The sequence below is a fragment of the Uranotaenia lowii genome, chromosome 3 (assembly GCF_029784155.1).
Source record: "Uranotaenia lowii strain MFRU-FL chromosome 3, ASM2978415v1, whole genome shotgun sequence".
Taxonomy (NCBI): Eukaryota; Metazoa; Arthropoda; class Insecta; order Diptera; family Culicidae; genus Uranotaenia; species Uranotaenia lowii.
In genome coordinates this window covers 240381789-240407159 of record NC_073693.1, presented here as the reverse complement: position 1 = coordinate 240407159, position 25371 = coordinate 240381789, and the positions used below count along the sequence as shown (strand labels likewise).

Here is a 25371-nt window from a genome sequence, read left to right as displayed (position 1 = left end):
ATCTTGTTGCTTTCATGTCACTTTTTGATTGCTGTTGTCCAACAAGTTCTCTCCTTCGCCGTCTTCCATCATTCAAATACGTAAAACATTCCCTTGCTCTACCTCTCCATCCCATTGATCCATAAAAAAAAACTAACCAAAAAATAAAAAAAACATGCAACGTTACTAATCGCTTGCTAATGAACAAAATTTCTCTCTTCTCCATCGACATGTCTGCAAATGAATTGGAACAATCTGTGCATATAATATATTACGATCATCCGTTTCCGAAAACCGAAATTTGACGCTTGTGCCTGTTTGTGAATGATGCGTGAATACTGTTAAACTACAAAACCAAAAACGAACAAAAAACTATCATCAAACTCATGGAATGTGTCAACAACTGTCTGTCGGCTTGAAACGAATCCACAAAAACTCATACAGCTGATGAAAGTTGCACAAACTGTCATGGGCGAGAAGCTGTTCACACTACTGATGAAGTACACATTCTACGGTCATTTTGTGGCTGGTGAAGACCAAGTCAAAATTGTCCCAACACTCGAAAGGTACATCCACCAATTAATGTTCTAGTTTAAATTTACCCTTGTTTTTTTTTCTCCCTCTTTTTTATTTTCTTTTTCGTTCAATCTACGGTGTCCCTGGTCTCTGTTCGAAAACTGCGCACGATTTTTTTGCGAACGATAAAAACACATATAAAATGAACCAATATGATCTGCACAAACGATATATATGTACGTACGAAAAAAAAACGCAATTCCCTCTCACATGGAACAACTCGCAGATCATGAAGCTAACCAAAGCCATTATGGGAGAAAATCTGTTCGTGCAATCGATGAAGATGACGTTCTACGGACATTTTGTCGCCGGAGAGGACAGATATAGGATCGTACCGACGCTCGAGAGGTTTTTATCGTATCAGTTGTTGATTCAGCCATAATGCATAGTTGATCTTACTGTAACATCGAACACAATCATTTACCTGAGTAAAATTGAAGAGCAGAGCAGACAACATCTGGAAAACTGCAAACTTGATAGCCATTCAACAAATAAGCATTTCTACATGATTTTTGTATCTTGTTTTCGTGTTTCATCAACTGCTTAGTGTGAACCTTCTGAAGAACACCATTCCAAAAAAACAACTTTAGCGAGGCCAATGAAAATATGATTAACGGTTCAAAATATTAAACAAAATTAAAAGCAAAGTTTTCAATGGTGTACTTCAGAGAGAAAAATTGATATTATCAATAACGAAGATATTGGATTGTGTCAACTAACTCACTTGACTTTTCTGGAGAAAAAATTGTCTCAAAGTCTCAACCGTTGACTTTTTTTTTATTTTTCAAAATTAAAAAATATTCGTTCATAAATTACTTTGGGCGTGCTTAAATCTAAATTTGACACACTGGAGCAAGAATCAGGCAGAATTGAAAAAAAATATATTGGCTATATCATGAATTGGTTGAATTGGTCTAAAATTTTGGTTGAACTGACTATAAAAAAAGTATTTAATACTGTCTGATTTTAGAAATTTCAATACATTTCAGTGTTTTTGTTTTTCTTATGTTTCTTGTGTTCAATTTAAGTCTTTATTGTTCTTATCGATAACATATTATGTTTCAAGTGTCTTTTCGTACTGTTTTCTTTTCTGTCTAAATATTTCATACATATATGGTTAACTCGTTATTAATTCACTTTTCTTTCTGTTTTTCTATTAAAAAAAAAAACAAATGTTGATCAGACTGCGATCGTTCGGCGTCAAACCCATTCTTGACTACTCGGTAGAGGAAGATCTGTCCCAGGAGGAAGCTGAGAAGCGTGAAGTGGAGTAAGTATAAAATAAACCTCTTTTGCCCTAAATTTTGAAAATCTGCATCGTACTGCGTCTCGAAATGTATCAAAGTAACGAGGTTGGCAATTTCAGTTTGCTGCTTTAAAAACATACATAATTGTGCACGGCCTTTTTTGCTATGGCTTTGTCTATAGCAAAACATTCTCGCATTAAAATCGTCATCAAAAAGAAAGGGCAAAACAACACGGTAAACACTTGTTTAAAAGCTCATAAAAAGTTACGTTGACCGTCACTTGAGACTTGAGACTAATGAACTTGCCAAAGCAAATGAAAAGCAGGAGTTGGCAGCATTATTGTTGTGTCTGTAAAATAAAACCCGTTGAGGATACCTAAATACATAGCCAATTTCAGAACACATGAATCGTTTGGTCTTCCATCTGGAAGCTCTGAAAACTTATCTTAGACATTTACAAATTACGTTTCAAATGTTCGATATTTCAAATTTTAAGAATCAATAAGTTGATTTTAGTCGCACGATCATGAGATATTTGATACTCGGAAATTTTTGGCGGTGATGTATCCCACAGAAAATCAACAGACTGCTCGAACCATTAACGGGTATAAAAAAAAACACCATTTTCACTATTTTTTTCTAGAGCTATCGTTCAAACAAATGTATTCAAATTTTTTGCATTATACAAAGCATTGTTAAAAGAACTTTTAGTAATTTTTTCGTAGAAAAATATTGAAAAATGAACCGGTGACGGAGCACTTTCGAGGATGCCTTTTAGAAAACAGGATTTGCGGTGGACACTGTATCTCAGCACAGAATCATCTGAAGTCAAAAAATCAGAGCAAAATATTTTTAATAGATGTTTTTCTGGACCCCAACGTTTTTATTTAACTTAAAATTTTTTTTATGAAATTTTGGTGGCTGTTTGAAGTAAAAACTACGATTTTTCACGAAAAAATCCGCCATTTTTTATCTGTAAAATCTCCCCAAAGAAAAAAAAAAGAAAAACGTTGGGGTCTGGTATTTTATATATAGAAAACTAGCAGACCCGGTAAACTTCGTCTTACCATGTTCAACTTGGCGTCTTTTTTCCATTTTTCCTAGTTTTCTTTACATTTCCTTTCTTTCCCTTTACTCGAATCGTCCCGCTTAGTTCTATCAAAATTAAACCTAAGAATTTTTACTCAACAGGTCTTTTAAAATCCAATATTTGTAACTTGTTCCATAAATAACTGTATGTTGATAATATGTATGTTTCATTTGCTGTACATATTCCATTTAGTAGATTTATTCCGTTTTGTTCGAGTTCACATTAAGGTTTAAAGCGAAATAAAAAGTTTCTCATTTATTGTAATATATTGCTTATGAATCTTTTTTAAAATAGAATTTTGGAGTATTTGCCGAATATTTTGCCTAACGCAGCGCTTTCAGGTCCCAATTAGCTTTGGATGGTGTATTTTTTAGAACTGAAGAAATGAAACACATGAGAAATGATTTTTTACTAACCATTTTCAAACAGCTTTTTATTCACCATTCACCATCTTCGAAGCAGTTTGAATTAAAATCTATATTTTCACATAAATCATTTCCAAAAAGTTTTGCCTGATACTTACGTTATAGACTTTACACATTTATTCACCCATTATTTTAAAGATTCTAATTGAAGCATTGGGATGTTCTGATTTCAAAATTTCCTTGACATTTTTGGTGATGATCCGTGATTTCATTTAGGATTATGTAATATTATTAAGATTTAATAAAATTTAATTGAAAAGCAGATTTTTTAAAATTTAATAGATCGAAATGAAACAATCTGTTCAGGCTTCGATGGTTTCGTGAGTTCATTTCACAAATGAAACACCGGGGCAAATGCATACGAATATCACCACAGTTTAACTTTCATTTTTTCTGAAAAAAATAATATTTTCAAAAAAAATATTAATTATGTTGACAAAAAGAAATATCGAAGTACACATTTGACCCATTTATTGGGATAAGTGAAAACACATAGGACACATTCGACACATTCCACGCGCTTGTACCGCTCAAAAGTGATTTTTATCCGTTCGCGTATCAAAAAATCTCAAAATTGTCTATAATTTTGATAATTCAAATCACACGAAACCAACGAAAAAAGAGAAAAAAGTTTTTTTATACATGTGTTAGATGATTTTGGAAATCAGTTTTTTTGTTGAAAAAAAGTGGTGTTTTTGACAACTTTTACAAAATCATTAATTTTAATATATGGATGATTTTTTTCGGAAATATTTTTAGTATGTTCAGAAGCCAAAAAACACGGCTTCATTTTGTAGAAAAAAGAATTTTTCTATATCCAATATAGTTGGTTTGAAAAGCGAACAAAAACAGTCGCAAATGAGTGAATTCACGTCACAAAAAAGGGAAGTTTTTAATTTTACGAGAAAACTCTGACTTTTTTTTAAATAAAAAAGAGAGTTTCTTCAAAAATGATAACACAATTCTGAAACACTAAAATTTATAGAAATCGGTTGGAATCTAGCTGAGTTACAACAGCGCGAATGAGTGAATTCACGTCACAAAATTTGATTTTTCGTTAAATTGTATATGGAAATGTGCTCTGAAAGCTGTTTTGACCCTCCAGATGGTCGGATTTTGACAAATCGAGCATAATTTAGTTGATTTTTTAATAAGTTCATTATTTTCAAATAAAAATGCAAAAAGATTGAAAAAAAAAATAAAAAAAATTTTTTTTGGTGAATCTTTAAATAAAGACAGTAGTTATTTTAACATATGATCCCTCAATATGTTGCTATTCAAGTGCCAATCAAAATAAGGAAAAAGTTAGGTGCAGATACTAAAAAATTATGATTGTAAAAGTCGGAACAACAAAATATCGTTTTTGAAAGTGTACATAAAATTTGAAGACTCCAAAGAATGGTTCAGTATAGCCACAGTATAACTTTATATTTCGTGACGTGAATTCAGTCAACTACCCTGTTCTGTTTGAACTGAGTGAATTCACGTCACAACTTCAAATCAGCATAACTTCGTTCGTTGTTGTTCAATCGAGAAGCTCTGTACATCAAATTGTGGGTAATTATTTTCTTTACAACTCATTTGAAGACACCGATATTCTATTTCCACAGAAAGAACAGGAATTCAAGGATGTATGTACTGAAGTCCGAAATGGTTAATTCTAGCGTGAATTCACGTCACAAAAGTAATTAGTCACAACAAAAACAACTTAAATTTTAAAATGACCAAATTGTATTAATTTTGAAGGAAATTCAATTTGCGACCGTTTGCTACAAATTTTTTCATTTTCAAGTAAATTGGTTGACTTCTAGAACGATAACAGTGCAGAAAAGTCCGGAAAAGCGATTTCACGTCACGGTGGAATGTGTCATAGGTCTTTTTCAGATGCGTCAGTGAAAAGACTTTAAAATGAATTTAATACTTGTTCTTGTTTGTCTGTTTTATCAACTTTCATTGATATTTCCTTAGTTTTTCTCCGGAATAATTTAATGCTTGGTACTTCAATTTCACGGAATGCTGTTCAACCAAAAGACCTTTATAATAATTTCGAAAATCCGCTTCAGATTCAACACTCGGGATACCCTTTCTGGCCATTTTGGAGATAAATTTTTTGAATTGTAGATGTTTCATTGCTAAATGGCGCATTTTCACTTATTCCACCTAAAAAATTACAGGAATTTATATTACTTTTAACACTTTCAGGTCATATTAAAAGCTCATCATAAAAATCTGCTGCCCCTGGAATATCAATCACAAAAAAAACTTTTCAACAAAAAAGTGAATCAAAAGTCTCTTCTATGTAGCCAAAATATGTTAAACAAAAACATACTATCCATGTTAAGTTCGTATTTGAATTAGCTTAGCTTAGCTTAGCTTGATCGACTACTCACATCCACCTTAAGTCATTGAACCCGAAATGTTACTTTAAACTATTACTGAAACTGATTTGATACTTTTGTGTTCGATTTTATTCCGTCATCATTAATACTTAAACATTTCGGATTCCAAAACCGCAGGCGTGGCTAAGTAGAACGAATTCCACATCGCCAATGGTTGCTACTCCGTGATTGACCGAGGCCATCAATTTTGTCCAGAGGTCAAAAGAATCGTGTCTGGGATTGACAGCATATTCTCAATGAACAAAACTTATGCTCTCTCTTTATACATCAATAACGGCGCCGGCCACGTCCTAGTAGTCAATAGACAGAGAGGAAAATAAGAGAAAAGGATGAAAGAAAACAAACTTATGCTTTAGGACCGAGGTCACCTCTGCATCCTAGCAAAACAATTTCGGTGCGGATGTGGGGAAAAGGGATATGATCAGGAAACACTTTTGACAAGTGTAAAGATCTTATTTTCGAAACCTATTTCCTGAGCTTCTATTGTTTACTATAAGGATTTTTTTTTTAAATCCAAAAAGAATGTGATTGGCCCTGTTATGATACTAATAAGAAATAATGCAATGATATTTGTTCTAAAAATAATAGCTGCTTTTACTTTAGGTAAGAAAAGTAAAAACCTTCTCGAGACTTGGTTTAATTGTATCAAATTCAATACTTTTTGATAAAATTTGTTCATAAAATTGTATTGCTTCTACAAGTATAGCAGCCAAAAATATTGCGACATTGAATGGAAAATGGTATTTAGATTTGTCTTATTTTTTCTTCTCATCCGAACTTGCTTACTCTTTTTTAAACGTTCGAATTTCGGAAAAATAATCAATGTTAAGCAATTTGTTCATTTGCATTTCTTCCTAAAAACTGTACGAACATGATCAAAAGTCTTTAGATTTGTGTTTGAATTCTCTGATTTTATGAACATTTTTCTAGAGGCCAATTCTTTTTTTATCAAATGTATAGAGAAAAATATTATATTTGTTGGTTTTCAAGTGAATATCTACTTTCAGTTATTTCTGGGACTTGTTGGGTTTTCTGTTTCGAAAACAATACAGAAAAAAAAATTAAATTTTTAGTAAATTTATGAAGATTTTTAATTTCCTTGCCTATTCATGTGGACATTTATGAAAATTTAATAAACTTAATTATACAGTTTGACTTCTGATAAGGATTTTAACGAGTTATGTTTGACAGCGTGTTTTATTCATCTTGAAACGATTTATAGTAAACATTTTAATAATATCAGAAATTTAATGCTCATCAAAAAAAAAAAAATTTATATATGAAACCACTACGTTCAAGGGAAAAAAAATCTTCACATCAAATTTTTTCAGAAAATAATCTCGAATCGAAAAAATTTCAAACATGACAGCATACGTAAGCTAACCGAAAATTAACAAAATGTCCATTGTAAATTAGGGAAAATTATAATAAAAAACAACACTTATCTTAATGAGTCCTCCAAAGGTTACCGTCTTTCACTTAGGAAGATGATCCTGGGCCAGTCCGGAAGGCCTAGCGCTAGCCCTTTTGTCTCAGTTTAGTACAAATCTCAATTCTTCAATTCACTTTTGGGAGTAAAAATTTGAAGCCGAAAATAAACACCCGTCATTCTATCCATGTTAAGTTCGTATTTGAATTGTGTGTAAACAAACAGTAACAGTTTTTTGATGAATGATGAATGAATGAAAAAAAGAGTTGAGTTTATTTAATCAGACAGTTTTTTTGGGCCCACCAATTTTTAGACGAAGAAATAATGTATACATTTTTTGTAAAAGTTGAAAGTTTGCACTTGCTCTAGTTTACTTCCTAAATTGAAAATTCTTCCGGAAAATGCATATCCTCACTTTTTGTTATTGAAAAGTAGATTTTTTTATTGATAATTTCGACTTACGTTTGCAAAAAATCATAAAGTTCATTCGGCCTTCAAAAACTTCAATCCTATCTAATCTATTTCAAAGAACAGACTCTCGTTCAGTTAATGTGTCCAGCGTTCTAGGCGTATTGGATTATACGAAATTGAATGTAAAGCTTCCCAATTTCTTATTTTCAAACGTCAGCAAAGTGTCATTATTTCATATTTATCATTACCAAGTTCATATTTTTTGGACAACAATTTACTACTAAAATTAACACGAATTAAAAATGGTTTTAATATTTGATTTCGTTTGTCTATATGGTTTTGATTCGATCGATAGAATATCAATCCGTGTCGCATCTAGGCGTCATTTATTACCACGTGCTGTGTACAATTAAGCAAGAAAAAACATATCTAGGTTGCATATCGCCCCCACGTGCATAAGAAATATAGGTAGGTACTTGGTTGAGAAACAGGCGCCTATTTTTTAAATATTTCCAGCGATCAATGAACAGTATGCTTCGGTTACTATTATCTTGCAACGACGTTTGCTAGCGACGCCTCGCCCATGGGGGCGAAAAACAAACCCCTCAAAGAAAAGAAAATTTCTAAAAATGGATGCCTGACTTTTCAATTTCAGATTTTGGCAAAATAAAATTTATTTGTTTTATTCGATCGGCAAAATGTCAATCTGAGTCACACCTAGGCGTCCTTGTGCTGTAGAAATGAGCTAGGAATCAAGAAGAAAAAAATCACATCAAGGCTTCATATAGCCATCCCTTGCAGTGAAAATATGCTTGGTTGAGAAATACGCGCCAAAATATTCTCACTGATCAGTATGCTATGCCATGGTTACTATCTTCTCGCGACGTTGGCTTGCGACGTCTCGACCATGGAGACGAAAAACAAACAGCCCAAAGGAAAAAAAATCTCGAAAAAATAGAAGCTATGACTTTTATTTTATTCGAATTATTACAAATTTAATTAATACGGACAATTGATGCGACTTTGTGTTGTTTTTATTCGATATAAACCGATTCGCATGCCTACAGAATATTCTAAAAATAATTTCATTCGAATCGTTTGGGTCATTTCGGAGGAGTAGTACTACAAACACCGTTACAAGAGAATTTTATATAATAGATATGTTCCAAATTTGAAAAGAATCGGATAAGTAGTTTTCAAATGTCCACGGACTTTAAAAATGTGCTTTCGAGAAAAACGCGTTTGAAGTTTCTGCTCTTGCTTTCTTGCAGTATTAGATAGGAGGAGATAAAGGCCTATAATTTCTACAGTTTTTCTTCAATTGACTTGAAAATTTGACACAACATTCTTGAAATGTTTTACAATAAGAAAATAAAAAAATAAAAAAATCGATTTTTTGAAAGTGTTAGACCCCCCCCCCCCCCCCTTAATCAGCTTTCAAATGAAATATTTTATAGATAATTATGACAGTAAACTTCTACATGGAAAATCGTAGATAAGCTTTAAAAACTGCTTAAAGTGTCGTTTAAGTATATCAAAATATATAACGTGTAAAACGATCTGAAATTCATGTGTTTTTAAGTCGCAAAAATTAACCAAGTTTTGGGGAAAATGTGAAGATCGTCAAAGCAAACGCATCACATGAATTTAAACAAAGAACGCTACATAACAATGCTTAAAAAAACAAATTAAATGTAAAATACACAACTTAAAAAATTTTTTTGAGTGGTTTTCATAAAATTTGAGAGCCAAACATGTTTGAAAGCTATGATCAAGATTCGTTGCATTTAAAGAGGAGTGAAGAAAGATTTGAACAAATTTAAAAAATCATGTTGATTCATTGTATTGGTAGACCCCTTCTATTTCCAAAATTGTGGTGTCCCATACAACAAAGCTGTGGATTAAGACACAACTCGGAATTCTACCTTGATCTACATCACCTTAGAAACACGTTTGACATAGCAGAATAATCCAATCCTATTGCAAGACCTTTAAAAGAGAGGAAAGTATGGGGTGTTCCAGAGGCTCCCATATAAAGCATAGATCATCTTAAATCTGGAGACACTGTTTATTTATACAGTAGCGCTCCTAGTTTTCGGACCTAGAATGTTTTGACAGTAGGGAATTTTTTTTTATCGGACGGGTTGTCGGAGGTCTTTAGATCTTGCCCAAAATTGAAAACTGGGTTCATTTAGACGACTTAAAAACACATGTATTTTTTCATATGTCTAACTTTTTTATTTTTCGAGTTAGATTGAAACCGTATTTCGAAGCTCCATAACTCAGTTATTTTTCATCGGAAATCATAAAATAGCACATCAAAACGCATTGAATGTTTACCAGCTTTTCAAATAAATTATATAAAAAAAGTAATGACCTTAAACATGAAAAATTGTAAATAAGCTCTAAATGATATCTAAAAGTACCGTTTGTATCACTCAATCATCTGTAAATAATACCGTTGTATAGCCCAATTTACGATGCAACTTTCATCTGAAGACACCGACGTGGGCCAATGTTGTCTTTAAAAGTCATGAAAGAAATAATGACAAAAAATCTCTTTTTTTTCATCGAAAACAAATAATGGTCGAAGAACTGCATTCACATAAGAAGGTAACACGCGCTTCTAACAACGTGGGAACAAAAGTACCTATCAAATCAAGTAAAAAAACACTACTTTTTCGTGTTTTGTAGAGTTATTTTTTTTTTTTTTTTTTTTAGTTATTTTTTTTTTTTTTGTAGCGGCCCACCACACTTCCCCACACCAAAAAGCTCATTAGAGCCCCCTGGTAATGGACGCTACTGTTCTCAGCATGTCTGGCAGCAACAAAAATTAATAAAAAACGCGGGCAAAATTTTACTCATGCTGAGAACTGAAATGTTTAAATTTAGTGCGAGGAAATGTAATGATAATACTAAATTAAATACTACATGGATCTCAATGGAAAACAGATTTTCTTTAAAGAGATCCACTATTTGATATTAATACTACTAAGCAAACATTTAATCAAATAAGACATTATAATTTAAGTAATTAATAAAAAAAAAAAAGAACACACAAAGAAACTAAATTGCTACAAAAATTAATTATAAAAGAGAGAGTGGTTGCAACAAAACCAAGTTTCAACCAATAGTAGTTTCAACCAATAATCTAAATATCATCTTGTTATGGCTGTTTTACAATCAATTTTTCAACATTTTTCAAAAACTTCAGAAAATGCATGTTCGGACTTGAAAATTTAGAACCAAATGGGACGTATCTTGTGTGTGATTTTTTTCAAACGATCTATCGCACGCATTGTAAACAGGAGTTATGGCTGTTTTACCTTCAATTCCCTTACATTTTTCAAATAGTTCAGAAAAAGCATCTTTGGACTTCAAAATTTTGAATTAAAGAGACTTATCTTATGCAATTTTTTTTCAAGGATTCCAATGGAGGCCATTTGAGCCACCGCACGCTTCGGAAAATGGATTTATAGCTGTTTTTACCCTCAATTCCCCTACATTTTCCAATTATTTCTAAAAAAAATCATGTTTGGACTTAAAAATTTTCATCCATATAGTACATATCTTGTGTGATTTTTTTTTTTTTTGAGGAATCCAACGAACCTATTTGAGAAACCGCACGCATTGGAAACGGGAGTTATGGCTGTTTTACCCTCAATTTCCCAACATGTTTTAACTACTTCAGGAAATTGAGGGTAAAACAGGTATAATAACTTCAGTTTGCAATCCGTTCGGTGGCTCAAATAGGTATCGTTGGGTTCCTTGGAAAAAATTACACAAGATACGTCCCATTTTATTTAAAATTTCGAAGTCTGAACATGCTTTTTTTAAATTAATGGAAACATGTTGGGAAATTGATAATTTATAAACGAGACTAATTTATAAATGAGACTTTAGAGTAAAAACATCCATAACTCCATTTTCGAAGCGTGCGGTGGCTCAAACAGCCACCATTCGATTTCTCAGAAAAAATTGCACAACATAGGTCTATTTTTGTTCAAAGTTTTCAAGTGCAAAAAAGTTTTTTTCTGGATTGTTTATAAAATATAGGGGAATTTAGGGGTTAAAAAGGCTTCATAATTCCGTTTGTGCGCCTCGTGAAACTACGTCCAATCGCTTCTCTGGAAATTTTCACTAAAGGAAATAACTTTTTCATAGATTTGTTTTGTGTAGGAGGGAGATATTGAATTTCTTCGCGGTTTATACACTTTTTTCCCCATTGTGCATCGTTTTTACTGTGATGCAATTTGATGTTGAACGCCTTTTATCGTTAATATTTTTATCCCTGCAAATTTTCAGCTCAATCCGATGTTTAATTCATCAATCAATATAGTTATAACAGTATTCGTCTTGTTTGCATGACCTCCGAAAACCTGTAAACACTTTTCATCATTCCTGATTCTAACAATCACTTAGGGGAGAAGCGGGCTATATGCGCCTATTAAGCAGAACACTGATTTAATCAAATATCACATCGAATATGTGTACAAAAGCTATATACACGTGTGCAGGCATCTGTTTTCTATACATTGGAGTAATTTTTATGTTAAAATTTTCTTCTGTTTCCAAGAAAACGATTTTATTAAAAGTGTTGTCTAAAATGCCGAACCTCAAACCGTGCGGGCTAAATGCGCCTGTTTATGTTTTGAACAAAATTTCTGTTTTTTGGGCAATATTTCCGTATAATTTCATTGAAACTGCTAGATAGGAATAATTTCCGTACGATAAAGCTTAAGTTTTATAAAAATCTATGTATATTATAATTTTATGGAATAAAACAAATGTTAGGGTTGCCATACTATGGAGGCAGTTTATCAATGAGAAAAACTTTATCAAATCTGTTTTTGGATCTTCAATTCTCTCTTAAGATGTTATTCAGAGCTTATATTTGAAGGTTCAATGATAAAAATCATTTATTTATTCTATTTAACCTGTTATTTTAGGATGGAGGCATTTTACAAACATGATGGGGGCATACAAAAGCACCCTCCTATTCCACTCTATTATCATTATTAAGCCTCCAAAAAAGCTGAAATATGTTTAATTTCTTAAGTTCATTTGAGTAAGAAACAAAATCCATCCTAGTTATTGTTTTAAGCTTCTTTACGTATAATTTTTAAAAGTCGAAATATTACATCAAAATGTATCAAAACCTTGTATGATTTTTTAAATTTTTTTGAGTTTGTAAATTCATAAAATTCTTTCTTGCCTTATGTTCTAAGCGTATCACCCTCAAAATGCATAAGTCAGATAAGCTGTCTAGCCAGCCATTTCATCAAACAGCCGTAGGGTCATTTAACCCGATAGGCCCATTTAGGAAACCTTTCCCCTATGCAAAAATTTCAGCTCTTAAGGTCTTAAGACGGCTGAACCTATTGATGACAAAAATTCAAAAAAAAAATAATTGGAAATCAGAATAGATTTTAGCATTATAAGCTAGAATAAGAATAGATCGTTTATATTAATAGTTAAATTTAGAAAAGTAAAATATATAATGATTAATACATTCGAGGGCTTACTAATAAAAAAAAGAGCTAAAATTTCAATTTCATGTTTGTTTTTTTTATAAATTTCAAAATTAAAAGTTGTTAAAGCCTGAAAAGCCAATGAGAATAGAAATCCTTCTTTGTGAACTCCAGGGAACATGGGCTACATTTCATAAAACTAGTTTCTTAAAAAATCGAGAATTAACCTTGCACAGAAAATAAGGCGCTTCAAAGTTCATACAACTCTCCAACAATTGACATATTGACATGTTTTTGTTATGATTTCTTCATTTCGGAAACGTTTGGAAATGATGAAAAAAAATTCATAGTCACATTTTATTCAATTTTTCAAGTTTTCTTGAAAAAATTCAACAACTTAAAAAACATTAACAAAAAAGCTATTTTGCTGCTTCTGCACATTTTTTAGAATATTTGATCTTTGTAAGATATTCTATTTACGATATATAGCTGAAGGGAGCTTCCATAAAAAATGACCGTCTACCGCATGGAATATTCAAGGGTATTCGGATCAAAAAGTGGTCTAACTAAGCTGCGTTTGAATCGATTATTTGTTCATTAAAAAAAAATCAAAGTATAAAAGATGAAAAAAAATACATATACTCAGTTAAGATTCCGGTCGATCTAGTCCAAAGTGGCGAGACTTTCATTTGACGCCTGCCATCAGATTTTGTACAGTCACCTTGTTTTGAACTGATTCGCGCTGCTTACAGTTTGTGGATCTTCTTACGTTTTTGCTTAACTATCGTCCAATATTTTTCAATCGGGAGAAGTTCTGATGTGTTTGGAGGGTTCTTATCCTTGGGCACAACCTGAACATTGTTAGTGGCAAACCACTCCGTGGCCTTTTTTCATAATGGCAGGATGCCAAATACGACCAAAACAGCACAGACAAGTAATGTTTCTTCAGGAGAGGCAGCAAACGCCTTTGAAGACACTCTTTTACGTAAATTTCCTGGTTGATCTGGCTGCAACGAAAATGTCGCTTCACAAGCCTCAGGTACAGATAGCTTCCCAAACGAGATATTTCTTGGCAAACTTTGAAAGTTTAATATGCTTGAAAATGTCTGTCACCTTTCCCCTTCCAGTTGCTATATAACACTCTCGTCCAGGAAGCTGTCTGAAGTCAGCTTGGCGAAGGTTTCGTCCTCCATTTCCACTCAATCAAACTTTGTCAACAATGTCGTATACAGCTTCCGAGGTCTAGTTTTTGTCGTGATGTTTTGCTTTTCATTGCGATTAGCAGCCACTACCTTCTTATAAGTCGATAGTTCGGATCGTTTTAAAGCTACATGCACGGTTGTAGACGATATTCCCAACTTTTTGGCGACATCCCGAACGGAGAGATAAGAGTTTCGCTTGAAACTGCTAGCCACTCTTCTGTTCGTCACTGCTACTCCCGGATTTCGATTTCCCCCAGATCCCAGCTTCCTGTTTGTCGAAATACGTTGCCCGAACACTTTTATTACTTTGGTGGTAACGGTTGATTTCGCCACAATCAACGATATTACTATTTCAGCGTGCGTGTAATGGATTTTCACGACGCATGTACAAAATTCTGATTGGTAGCTCTTCTTGCTTGGTACAAAATAAGGGGTGTTCAGGTTTTTATATGAATGATTAGGAAAAAATACGGCGAATTTAAGTTGACCACTTTTTGATCCGAACACCCTTTATTTTTTTGATAAAAAATCAACCATGGAATTATTTTATTTACATAGTATTCCGTCTCACGACATAACTTGACGAACATAATTCCTATAATTCACTCGGTCCATGGCAACCGTTCTCCAATTCCTCGGGCACCCCACGTTCGCCAGATCACGCTCCACTTGGTCTAACCACCTCGCTCGTTGCGCCCTTGCTCGTCTTGTTCCTACCGGATTTGTAGCGAACACCTGTTTTGCAGGACAGTCGTCCGGCATTCTCGCAACATGTCCCGCCCAGCGTATCCGGCCAGCTTTCACCACCTTCTGGATACTGGGTTCGCCATAGAGTCGCGCGAGCTCGTGGTTCATCCTTCGCCTCCACACTCCGTTCTCCTGTACGCCGCCAAAGATGGTTCTTAACACTCGTCGCTCGAATACTTCGAGCGTACGCAGGTCCTCCTCGAGCAATATCCATGTCTCGTGCCCGTAGAGAACAACCGGTCTAATGAGCGTCATATACAGGTTACACTTCGTGCGAGGGCTAAGTCTTCTCGACCGCAGTTGCTTGTGGAGTCCATAGTAGGCACGACTTCCGCTGATAATTCGCCTTTGGATCTCACGGCTGGTGTCATTGTCTGCGGTCACCAGTGAGCCGAGATAGACAAAGTCTTCGACTATCTCCAGCTCGTCGCCGTCGATCGTGACCTTGTTATTACTGGACAAGCGGGTTCGGTCGGTCTCGGATCCGCAGTCCAGCATGTACTTCGTCTTGGACGTATTAATCATCAACCCAATCCTTCCTGCTTCGCGTTTCAGTTTGCGGTAGATCTCCCCCACCGCCGCAGTTGATCTGCCGACTATATCAATGTCATCGGCAAAGCAGATAAGTTGACTGGATCTGTTGAAAATCGTGCCCCGCATTTCGCCCACCGCTCGTCGAATAACACCTTCTAGCGCCACGTTGAACATCATGCAGGATAGACCATCACCTTGTCGAAGCCCCCTGCGCGATTCGAATGAACTCGACAATTCACCCAAAATCCGCACACAGCACTGCGTTCCATCCATCGTCGCCTTGATCAGTCTGATCAGCTTCCCGGAAAAGCCGTTCTCGTCCATGATTTTCCATAGCTCGTTACGGTCGATCGTGTCGTATGCGGCTTTGAAGTCGATGAATAGTTGGTGCGTAGGGACCTGATGTTCACGGCATTTTTGGAGGATTTGCCGTAATGTTAATATCTGGTCCGTCGTAGACCGTCCCTCCATGAAGCCGGCCTGATGACTTCCCACGAATCTGTTTGCTCGTGGTGTTAGGCGGCGGAGTAGGATTCGGGACAACACTTTGTAGGCGGCATTGAGGACAGTGATCGCTTGGTAGTTCTCACAGTTAAATTTGTCGCTCTTCTTGTAGATGGGGCATATTACCCCCTCCTTCCACTCCTCCGGTAGCTGTTCTATGTCCTTAAAAAATTATGAAAATTAAAAATTGTCAAAAAAGTTCAATAATTAAAAAAAAAATTAACAACAATGTTGTTTATTTGGCACATTTTTCTAGAACATTAACCCTTCATTCCATGATTTTCCATTTTTTCTTAAAAATCATATTTTTCCATGCATTAATTGTTGCAAATTTGTTACTTTATGAAACGAAGGGTTAAATCTTTGTGAGATATTCTATTTACAATGTATAGCTGAGTAACCCAGTCACTTCAGGGATTAAGACTCCTCACTTTCCCCTATAGCGATTTCAAGCGGGGAGTGTCAAATTAACAGTCTAGAAGTCATAAGGGATTTTTTTTTTCTAGGCTGTTAGGGTGCGTCCATAAAAAGTGATGATGCAAAGTTGAAGATCTCGTAAATTCATTAAAAGTACCAAAAGAAACAATTTTTTATGGACGCGCTTGTACAAAGTAACCATTTCCAATAGTTTCATATTGGCAATCTAGGTAGGATTACGATTGAAAAGGGACCTATTTTATTCACATATTTAGTATTAAATTTCGTTTGAACTACCTCAAGAGGTTCGGTTCTTTATAGTGATTTCCTGTTTTCTAATTGATGCTTATTCACCAATTTCCACAGGGCTTCTACATCGTCCACCGGAACGAACCTGATGGGCGAGGAATCCTCGATGCCGCAGTACAGCGTGGACAAAACGTTCGCCGATCGGCGCTACAAAGTACAAAGTGCGCGTACCTACTTCTATCTTAATGAGGCGACCTGCGAGCGCAACATGGAAACGTTCCTGGAGTGTTTGGACGCGGTCAAAGGTAGGAATATGACATTTTAGTATAGATTTCTTTTGTAGCTTCACTCAGCAACTGCGCCGATTACATAACGAGCGAGAATGAAAACAAAAGGTGTCACGTGATAAATTTGTCACACAGAATGCATAAAAATAACTATTTTGCACCTCAAAACCAGCCGTTGGTTGTTGGCGTTTGGCGTTGACGAGAGGAAACATGCCAAAATCCACAGGCCGGGGATGAATATTTAATAAAATTGGTCAAACCACAAGTAAAGTAAAGCAACAACGCCATGGCTGGCATCCGGGAAGGGCAAACATCTCGCCTGATGGCGCAGTGGAACCGGCGGGCGACGACACCAAACCCGGGTTGCACAATCAATTGGCAATCGTACAAATATTCCTGGATGGTCTGACCTACTACTAGAAGACTACTGGGGAGGTTTGTCAGTTCCTTTGAATGTTTTTAGAGTACTTGCACCAAAAGTGGATAGTTCGATTTTCCAAAAACTGTGTATGAAACAAACAACGAAGACGTGAAACTTGTTTGGCTAAATATACTTTAGCGACAAGTGTTTGAATTCACATGTCGGAAATAGCTTCTGGCACTCTATGGATTACTCACCCACCTTCTACTATGGAAGGGCGTCATCATAAATTATGTAACGCAAAAATGCACCTCTTGGGCCCCACCCCCATATGTCAAAATCCGTAACGCTGCGACGTATTCCTCTATAAAATGACCTGACACTAAAAAGATTCCCCTCCTCCCCGCTCTCCACATTTTTCTTTAAATTCTTCTTCTATTTAACTAATTGCCTCACTTATTTCTTTATTTCAATCAAGAAGCATAACTACTTGTGCAAAATATACTACACTTTGCTATATTCGGGTTTTTCAACGATTTTCCACGGAAAGGCGGTAAATATTCAGAATGTTTGAAAGAGACACGAATACAGATCAGTTTCAATGATGTAGGAGCTCATTGTTTTCAGGCTGTCTTCGTTTTGCTTATCATTAGGATATGGCAAAAAATATGATGGCATAACCTCAAAATATGTAGCTGCGAAATTAAGAAGGAAAAGTAAGCATACCTTTTCCCCTCCACTATGCCACAACTCGAAAAGACTCGAGCTTATTCTCCCCCTAAGGACGTTACGTAATTTATGGCTACACCCCAAGCAATTGGCGAATGGGATCAAATTGCCATCGGAAGATTATCTTACCGTAGATACCACATAATCATTTTTATTTCTCTATGATAAAAATCAGAAACAGACTACGTGGTAGAAAGTTTCTAAATACCAAGAGATATATGAATAGTGACAATAGAGATTGTGAACTTTCAACACATTAACCGTCTGGACAGATTCAATAACTGACCTCATGGTAATTGATTATGGCTTCCATGCACTTATGTTCTGTGAGTTAGTTTCAAATAATCCAAATATTTACGAATACTCCGTATCTATGGTTTTTTAAAGCCTATTTATTCCTTTCTACCACTTCTGTATCTATCAGCGTTCAGATTATTCTCGAATAGATGTTCGAAATAACTTCCAAATAAACCAACAAAAAAAGATGGCTATTGGTGCTAGAAAATCAAAGATTCATAAATCGGAAAATCAAAGAAAATTTGCGATCTTTTGAACCTATCGAAAAGTAACCTGAAAACAATTTCAGACCCTTTAACAGCATGCAATTACCACTTAAAAAATGGTAAACTCAGTAATGAGGTGTGCCGATTTTGCAAAACGGAAGTAGAAACTGCATGGCTCATGATATGCGATTGTAGTTATCTTTATGACACATCGCACAATGGGGAAAAAGGTGTATAAACCGCGAAGAAATTCAATATCTTCCCTCCCACACAAAACAAATCTATGAAAAAGTACTTTTCTTTAGTGAAAATGTCCGGTTGATCGATTGGACGTAGTTTACGAGCTTACGAACGAAGTTAAAGTGCCTTTTTAACACCTTATTCCTCTATATTTTGTAAAAAATCCAGAAAAAGTATGTTTGGACTTGAAAATTTTGAATCGAATGGGACGTATCTTATGTAATCTGTCCAAGGAATCGAATAGAGGCGGTTTGAGCCACCGCACGCTTCGAAAAATGAAGTTATGGCTGTTTTACCCTCAATTCCCCTACAGTTTTTCAATTGTTTCAGACAAAAGCATGTTCGGATTTGAAAATTTTGAACAAAATGGGACGTATCTTATATGATTTTTTTCGAGGAATCCTACGAAGCCTATTTGAGTCACCGCACTGATTGGAAACTGGAGTTATGGCTGTTTACCCTCAATTTTCCAACATTTTTCAAATAGTTCAGAAAAAGCATGTTCGGACATGAAAATTTTGAACCAAATATGACGTGTCTTGTGTGATTTTTTTTTGCATATAATGTAAGTCACTGGCCCTCCTTTAGGAGCCTTTCGCTCCAAACCAGAATAGAGAAGAAGAAGTGTGATTTTTTTCGAGGAATCCAATGATGGATTTCCGAAACCGTGTGGGTTAAATGCGCATGAATATAAGGTAATATTCAGTTTCACTTGCAATATTTTCGTATAATTTAATTGAAAAGGGGGGCATGTGTACGTCAAATCTGAAATTTTGGTGGAATTTTAGATATCATAATCATAAGTTCTTTAGCGTCAAACATCGAAGGATCGATACACTCACAGCTATGTCCGGTCGAGTATTCACTGCCACATACAGCAAACCACCGATTAAGCTGGCATACTGTTGGTTGTTGGGCAGCTTCTCTGTCTCCTCCTTTTGCTGTTGATGGCCAGGATCCAACGGAATTTTCGAAGGCTTCGCTTGATCCATTCCAAATTTCTCCAAAGTTTCTTGATGTAACTTTTCTGGCTGAGAGTAAACTCGACTTCGTCACGCTGAACTTGAATTCCCAGGAAATGGCGAATATCTCCCAGGGATGTTACAGTGAAGAATCGGTTCAATGATTGGATCAAATCTTCATACTGCTTCTCGTCTTCACAAGCGATGACCATATCGTCTACGTAACCGACGAGATAAATCCGCTTTCCATCCTTGTCCTGCACGTACACACGTTGGCAGGAACCAAAATCGACTCGTATTCCACGGTTTTCGTCTCATCTTCTTCCATCTCGATTAATCGGACGTCACGGCTAATCACAACTTGGTCAGTACTTGGATCGACAAACTTGAACGCCTTGTGTTCACTTGAGTAGCCGATGAATGTGAGCTTGACGGCTTTCGGATCCAGCTTCTTCCGCTGCGGCGATGGGACTTTTACGTAAGCAGTGCAACCAAAGAGATGTAGGTCTGCGTAGCTCGGCACTTTCCCAAACCATAACTCGAACGGCGTCTTCTCCAGGATTCTTGATGGTAGAATGTTCTGCAGATACGTGGCGGTATTGATTGCTTCAGCCCAGAATCGGTAACTCATCTTGGCATCTTTAATCAAACAGTGTGCCATCTCCACAAGGCTTCGGTTTTTCCTTTCAGCAACTCCATTTTGCTGCGGGGAATATGCAGCAGTGAACTGAGGAACAATATCTTCGGCTCGGTAACATTTTCCCAACGATTTCGCCTTATATTCGCCACCCTGGTCGGAGCGAATTATCATTGGATTGCGGCCAAAACGGTTTCGTACTTTTGCCACGTACTCTTGAATCTTCTCGTTCGCCTCGGACTTCCGCTTCAAGAAATAGACTTCGGTGAAACGACTGAAGTCATCGATCATCGTCAAAAAATATTTTGATCCGCCAATCGAAGTTGTATTCATAGGACCACAAATATCGGTATGAATGAGGTCCAAAGGTGGGGGAAATGGCAAGCGCGCCATTTTACATTCCACACGGCACTCGCACGTCTTCTTGATGCCACACTTGCTAATGGAAATGTCTGTTGCCAAACCTTCACGCACTGTTCGTTGGACTGCTTCACAATCACGGTGACCCAACTTTCGATGCCAACTGTGGATACAGTTTTTCGGATGCAGGAACGCTTGATAGGAATTCTCCTCCGGGGTCTTTAGAAGAAACAAACCGCCAATCTTGTTTGCTACAGCCTCTACATGGCCGCCGCTTTGGATAACGGAGCCTCGTTGCTTCGTGAAAATAACTTCCGCCCCTTTCGTGATGAGTTTTCTCACTGAAATCAGGTTTGATTCCAAATCGGGGACGTAAAACACATCGGACAGGACCATTTCTCGAATCGCTCCAGCTTCGTCGTACGCTAACAAATTACCGGTTCCGATACCCTTCACGGACGTTTCGCTACCATCGGCCAAGGTGATCGTCAAACTTGTACAGTTTCGTAGTTCGGTGAAAAACTTTCGATTCGAGCACATGTGAGATGTGGCACCCGAATCTACTATCCAGGAACGCTTCTGTTCTGTTTCATTGCGTGCAGTAAATGCGAATGGATTTGCTTTACTCACGTTGGCAGTTTTTCCTTTCGGTTTCGGTTGCATTTTCGTCCCTCTTCTAGGGCGCTCTCCTTGGGCAGGTGATTCGGGGCAATTCCGCTTGAAATGGCCTGGCTTCCCACAGGAGTTACAGACCACTTTCCTTCCGGTTTCGTTTCGGCCCGTTCTGAGAAGTGCTTCACTGGGACGTAGCTTCTCTAACCGCTTTTGTGCCTCGTCCAGTAATTTTCGTTTGACCAAATCCATCGTCAGCTCGTCGTCAGATCCAAGGTCTTTTGATACACTAGGTTCTCCGACTTTCACAGTAAGTAGGCAAGAAGTGAGCGGAGCTCTTAATGAGTTTGTTTATTTTTTGCTCAGCTTTTCGGTGGTTTGTTGGTAAACAAACTTCATGAGTTCCGTATAGTTGCATAGCCAACATAGCCAAAATGGCTGAATCGGGAATTCGATATGCGGTAACACCTCCTGAATATATACACACCTTGGTCAGATCTGCTTTCAAGTGCGGTAATGACCGCGTCGTAGGAGTCGGGCATGCTTTGCATCACCATGGCAACCTTCATTTGCTCGTCCATGGCTTTGCCGGCGTTTTCCAAACATTGGAACAACACGTCCATGCGGAAAAGAAAATTTTCCATGCTGTCATCCTCCTTGAATTCCGAACGGCAGATCTTTTTCAGGATTGAAACTTTCGAGGACATCATCTGCTTCTGGTGGTGGTTCTCCAATGCCTTCCAGGTCGCCTTTGAAGTTGTACAGTTCCGGATAAGGGGGTGTTGGCTATCGTCCACCAAAAGGGCTATGGTGGCCCGTGACCTCGCATCGCCTTCGATCCAGACCTCCGTAGCAGGTTCCGGTGCAACGCCGCTCACGAACTTCCAAAGGTTCTCTCGAATCAGGAGCATTTCGGTCTTGAACCGGTTGTACTCCATTTCCCCGAAAACCATTGCCCAGAATAAAAAATCACCAGAATTTCAATCACCAAAAATCCACTTCCCCAGATTTTTTTCCCAGAATGCACCATTTACCAGAATTTTTTTTCCCAGAATGAACCATTTCCCAGAAAAATTTTCGCCAGAATTGCCATTTCCCAGAAAATTTAATATTAATCGCAGCGCACTGAATTGGACTGCGCACTCATGACTGCGATATTTGTGCGAACTCGTTCATTCGTGCGACCTGTCAAATCAGTGTAAAATCTGTCGGAGTTCTACACGCTAACCGCTTTTCAGTCAACGTTCGTACGGATAACTGCGACTGCAAAACATTGCACGAAATCCAATTTTCAATGAAAGAGATAATATATTAATCCAACCTAAAATTCAAGAAATTAAAATAGATTTTTTCCACAAAAATTGGATTCTCATAATACTATTCTTTTGCGGCAAAGCCGCAACCGACGAGGATGAAGGGGCCGAAGCGGCACAAAGCCGCCGAAGCTCCCAAATCCGAGGTGACCGCCGACCCGGTCTAGGTCTGCCGGGGCTTCCTAGGTCTGCGTGAAAGCTAGGGGTGATCCCTTAGCCTCGTCCGCCACGCGACAGCGTGAAGGACAAACCGTCGAATCGAACGCGCAGCTTGAGGAGTCGGATACCAAAACGGTTTTTTGAAGGACCATGTTACATTGAATCAATTAAAGCACCCAAACCATAAACAAAGCAGCACAATATTGGTTCTGAAATAAATTTAGTTGGAAAATTTTAAAGTTGTAGTTTCATTTTAAAAATAATTTTGAAAAAATGAATTTCGAATCATATGAAATTTACAAGAATTCATTAGAAAAAAAAAACAACAAAAATACTAGAGGAAAAAATCTGGGATTTGTGCCATTCTGGGAAATGTTCCATTCTGGGGAAAAAAATTCTGGGAAATGGTCCATTCTGGGAAAAAATTCTGGTAAATGGTGCATTCTGGGGAATTTTTTTCTGGGAAATGGTTCATTCTGGGGTTTGATTTCGGGTATTTGTCATTCTGGGAAAAATTCATTCTGGGCAATGGTTTTCGGGTAAATGGGATACAATCCTTGAACCTCCAGGACTCATATCCTCCGCTCCTCAGCTTTTCAATGCTGAACCGACTTCCGTCCATTCTTAACAATCTTCAAGAAACTACTTGCAGGAAACTTGAAAAAAAATCGCAGGCCCATAACCTATTGGAGTAGGCAGTAGATCGAGAGAAACAACTTGTTTCGATGATGGACAAAATAAGACTAATTTTTATTTTCTCTTCAACTTAATGACTAACTATTCCAAGGCTTACTTGATCATCAGTCGCTTCGTTCTTCAGTTTTATATGGTTACCCTATTTTAGTTATGGGCCCAGTTTAGTTATGTAATTATACTTCTTCAACCTTCCTCTGCGGTTAGGGTCTATATCAGGGTAATCATACGTACTCTTTTAAGAATTCATGTATTTTTTTTCGATCGAGAAATGGACGTACTCTTATTTTTGTGAAATCTTGCCGAATGTACTCTTTTTTCGTTCAAAGACATTTTATCAGAGAAACGAACTTATTTGTTCCAGTTCTTAATATGCACAAGAAGTCCGATAGAAATGCAACACTTGCACGGTACTTCAGGTGTCCCTACTTTGTTGAGTTTTCCAAGAAAGCATCACAAATCGATTTAAATCTAAAATTTTCGTTTAAAAATAAGTTTAAAGTTAAGTTTTGGTTATATAAGGGACTTGAGGAGTCAAATAAAACTATCGGTGTTACTTGGGATAACTAGCATCTAATTGTCATTAATTGATTGACATGAATTTAGATCGATTGAGAGCTCATGTTGGAGTAATAAAAGTGACCACAGCTGGTAATTTGAAAGATGGAGAAAAAAAAATTTCAATGATTATATAACTATATTTTAATGAGGATCTAGGAATTTTGATAAAAAAATGCCGTTCTGTTTAATTAAATTCTATTCTAACCGTTACCTCATCCGCCATATTGGTTGATAGATTTCCAGAATCATGATGTAGTTATTATGAAAAATAGCGAGCATTGTACTGATTTCTTCAGTTTTCCCATAAAAATTATTTTTATGCCAGTAACTTGTACGCCACTGTCCTCAAATTCATAAATTCGACTTCCCAGATTTATGAGCTTCTTAAAAAATATACGATTTTGGTTTGCGATTCTAATTTAAAAAAAAAAATCTGCCTAAAATGCAAATTTACCGCGGAAATTTCTAAATTTTCGTGGAAGTTGTTAGGTATTACTGAAAACTATTTCCAAGCATATTGTAAGCTTAAAAATTGAAAATATCGACAGAGGACACATCTAATAGTCTTAATGAATCATTTAACATGCACATTTCGAGTTCATTAACAGTAAAACATTAAATTTTAAATCATGTTTTCTCGTAACTATTTTCTAATTCGAGTTTTGGAATGATTCTAAGCTCTTTATCCAATATGTTTCATACTGAAATCAATGGTTTTATCACTAACTCTAGTTCCTTCACACTAATTACTGAAATTTTTATACAAATGACGAAAAGTGAAGATTTAAGTTTGTTCCCTAGGAAATGTATGAAAAATCTCAACAATTACGTCATCATGCTCGATGTTCGGTCATATAATTTAAACATATTGAGGACCAAATCTGAGGTATATCGACTTTTACTTTACGCTTTTTGCTACCCTGAGCTCAACTACTCTGGAATATTAAATTTAAGTTTTAAATCATATTATATGAAATCAAATACGACACTTGAATTCACTCAAAAATTTGAAATCTGCAGATTTAATCCATTTTATGTTGCTCAGCGAATTTCTGAAATCTGTCGTATGTTTTTGCGGTTTTTTATGTGATAAATATCACAAAAAAAAAGTAAAATTAAGTTTGTTTTCATTTATCTTTTTTCATAAACTATTCAGTAACAAAAAAAAAACAATGGGTTTCAAGAAGAAAATCAATGATTTCTCATTTTTTTTATTTATAACTTAAATAAAACACCAACGACTGTGTTTTTTGAAAAAGTTCTGAAAATTCTGT

The 25371-nt window shown here is 36.2% G+C and overlaps 1 protein-coding gene across 1 annotated transcript; it reads left to right on the top strand.

Annotated features, from left to right (window-relative positions):
* The first annotated feature begins 728 nt into the window (after positions 1-728).
* On the top strand, positions 729-17387 carry LOC129753226 (proline dehydrogenase 1, mitochondrial-like). Its single transcript, XM_055749024.1, has 4 exons — positions 729-903; positions 1739-1825; positions 16798-16985; positions 17239-17387. The coding sequence occupies exons 1-4, from the start codon at positions 785-787 to the stop codon at positions 17385-17387; spliced, it is 543 nt and encodes a 180-aa protein (XP_055604999.1). The 5' UTR covers positions 729-784.
* The last annotated feature ends 7984 nt before the right edge of the window (positions 17388-25371 follow it).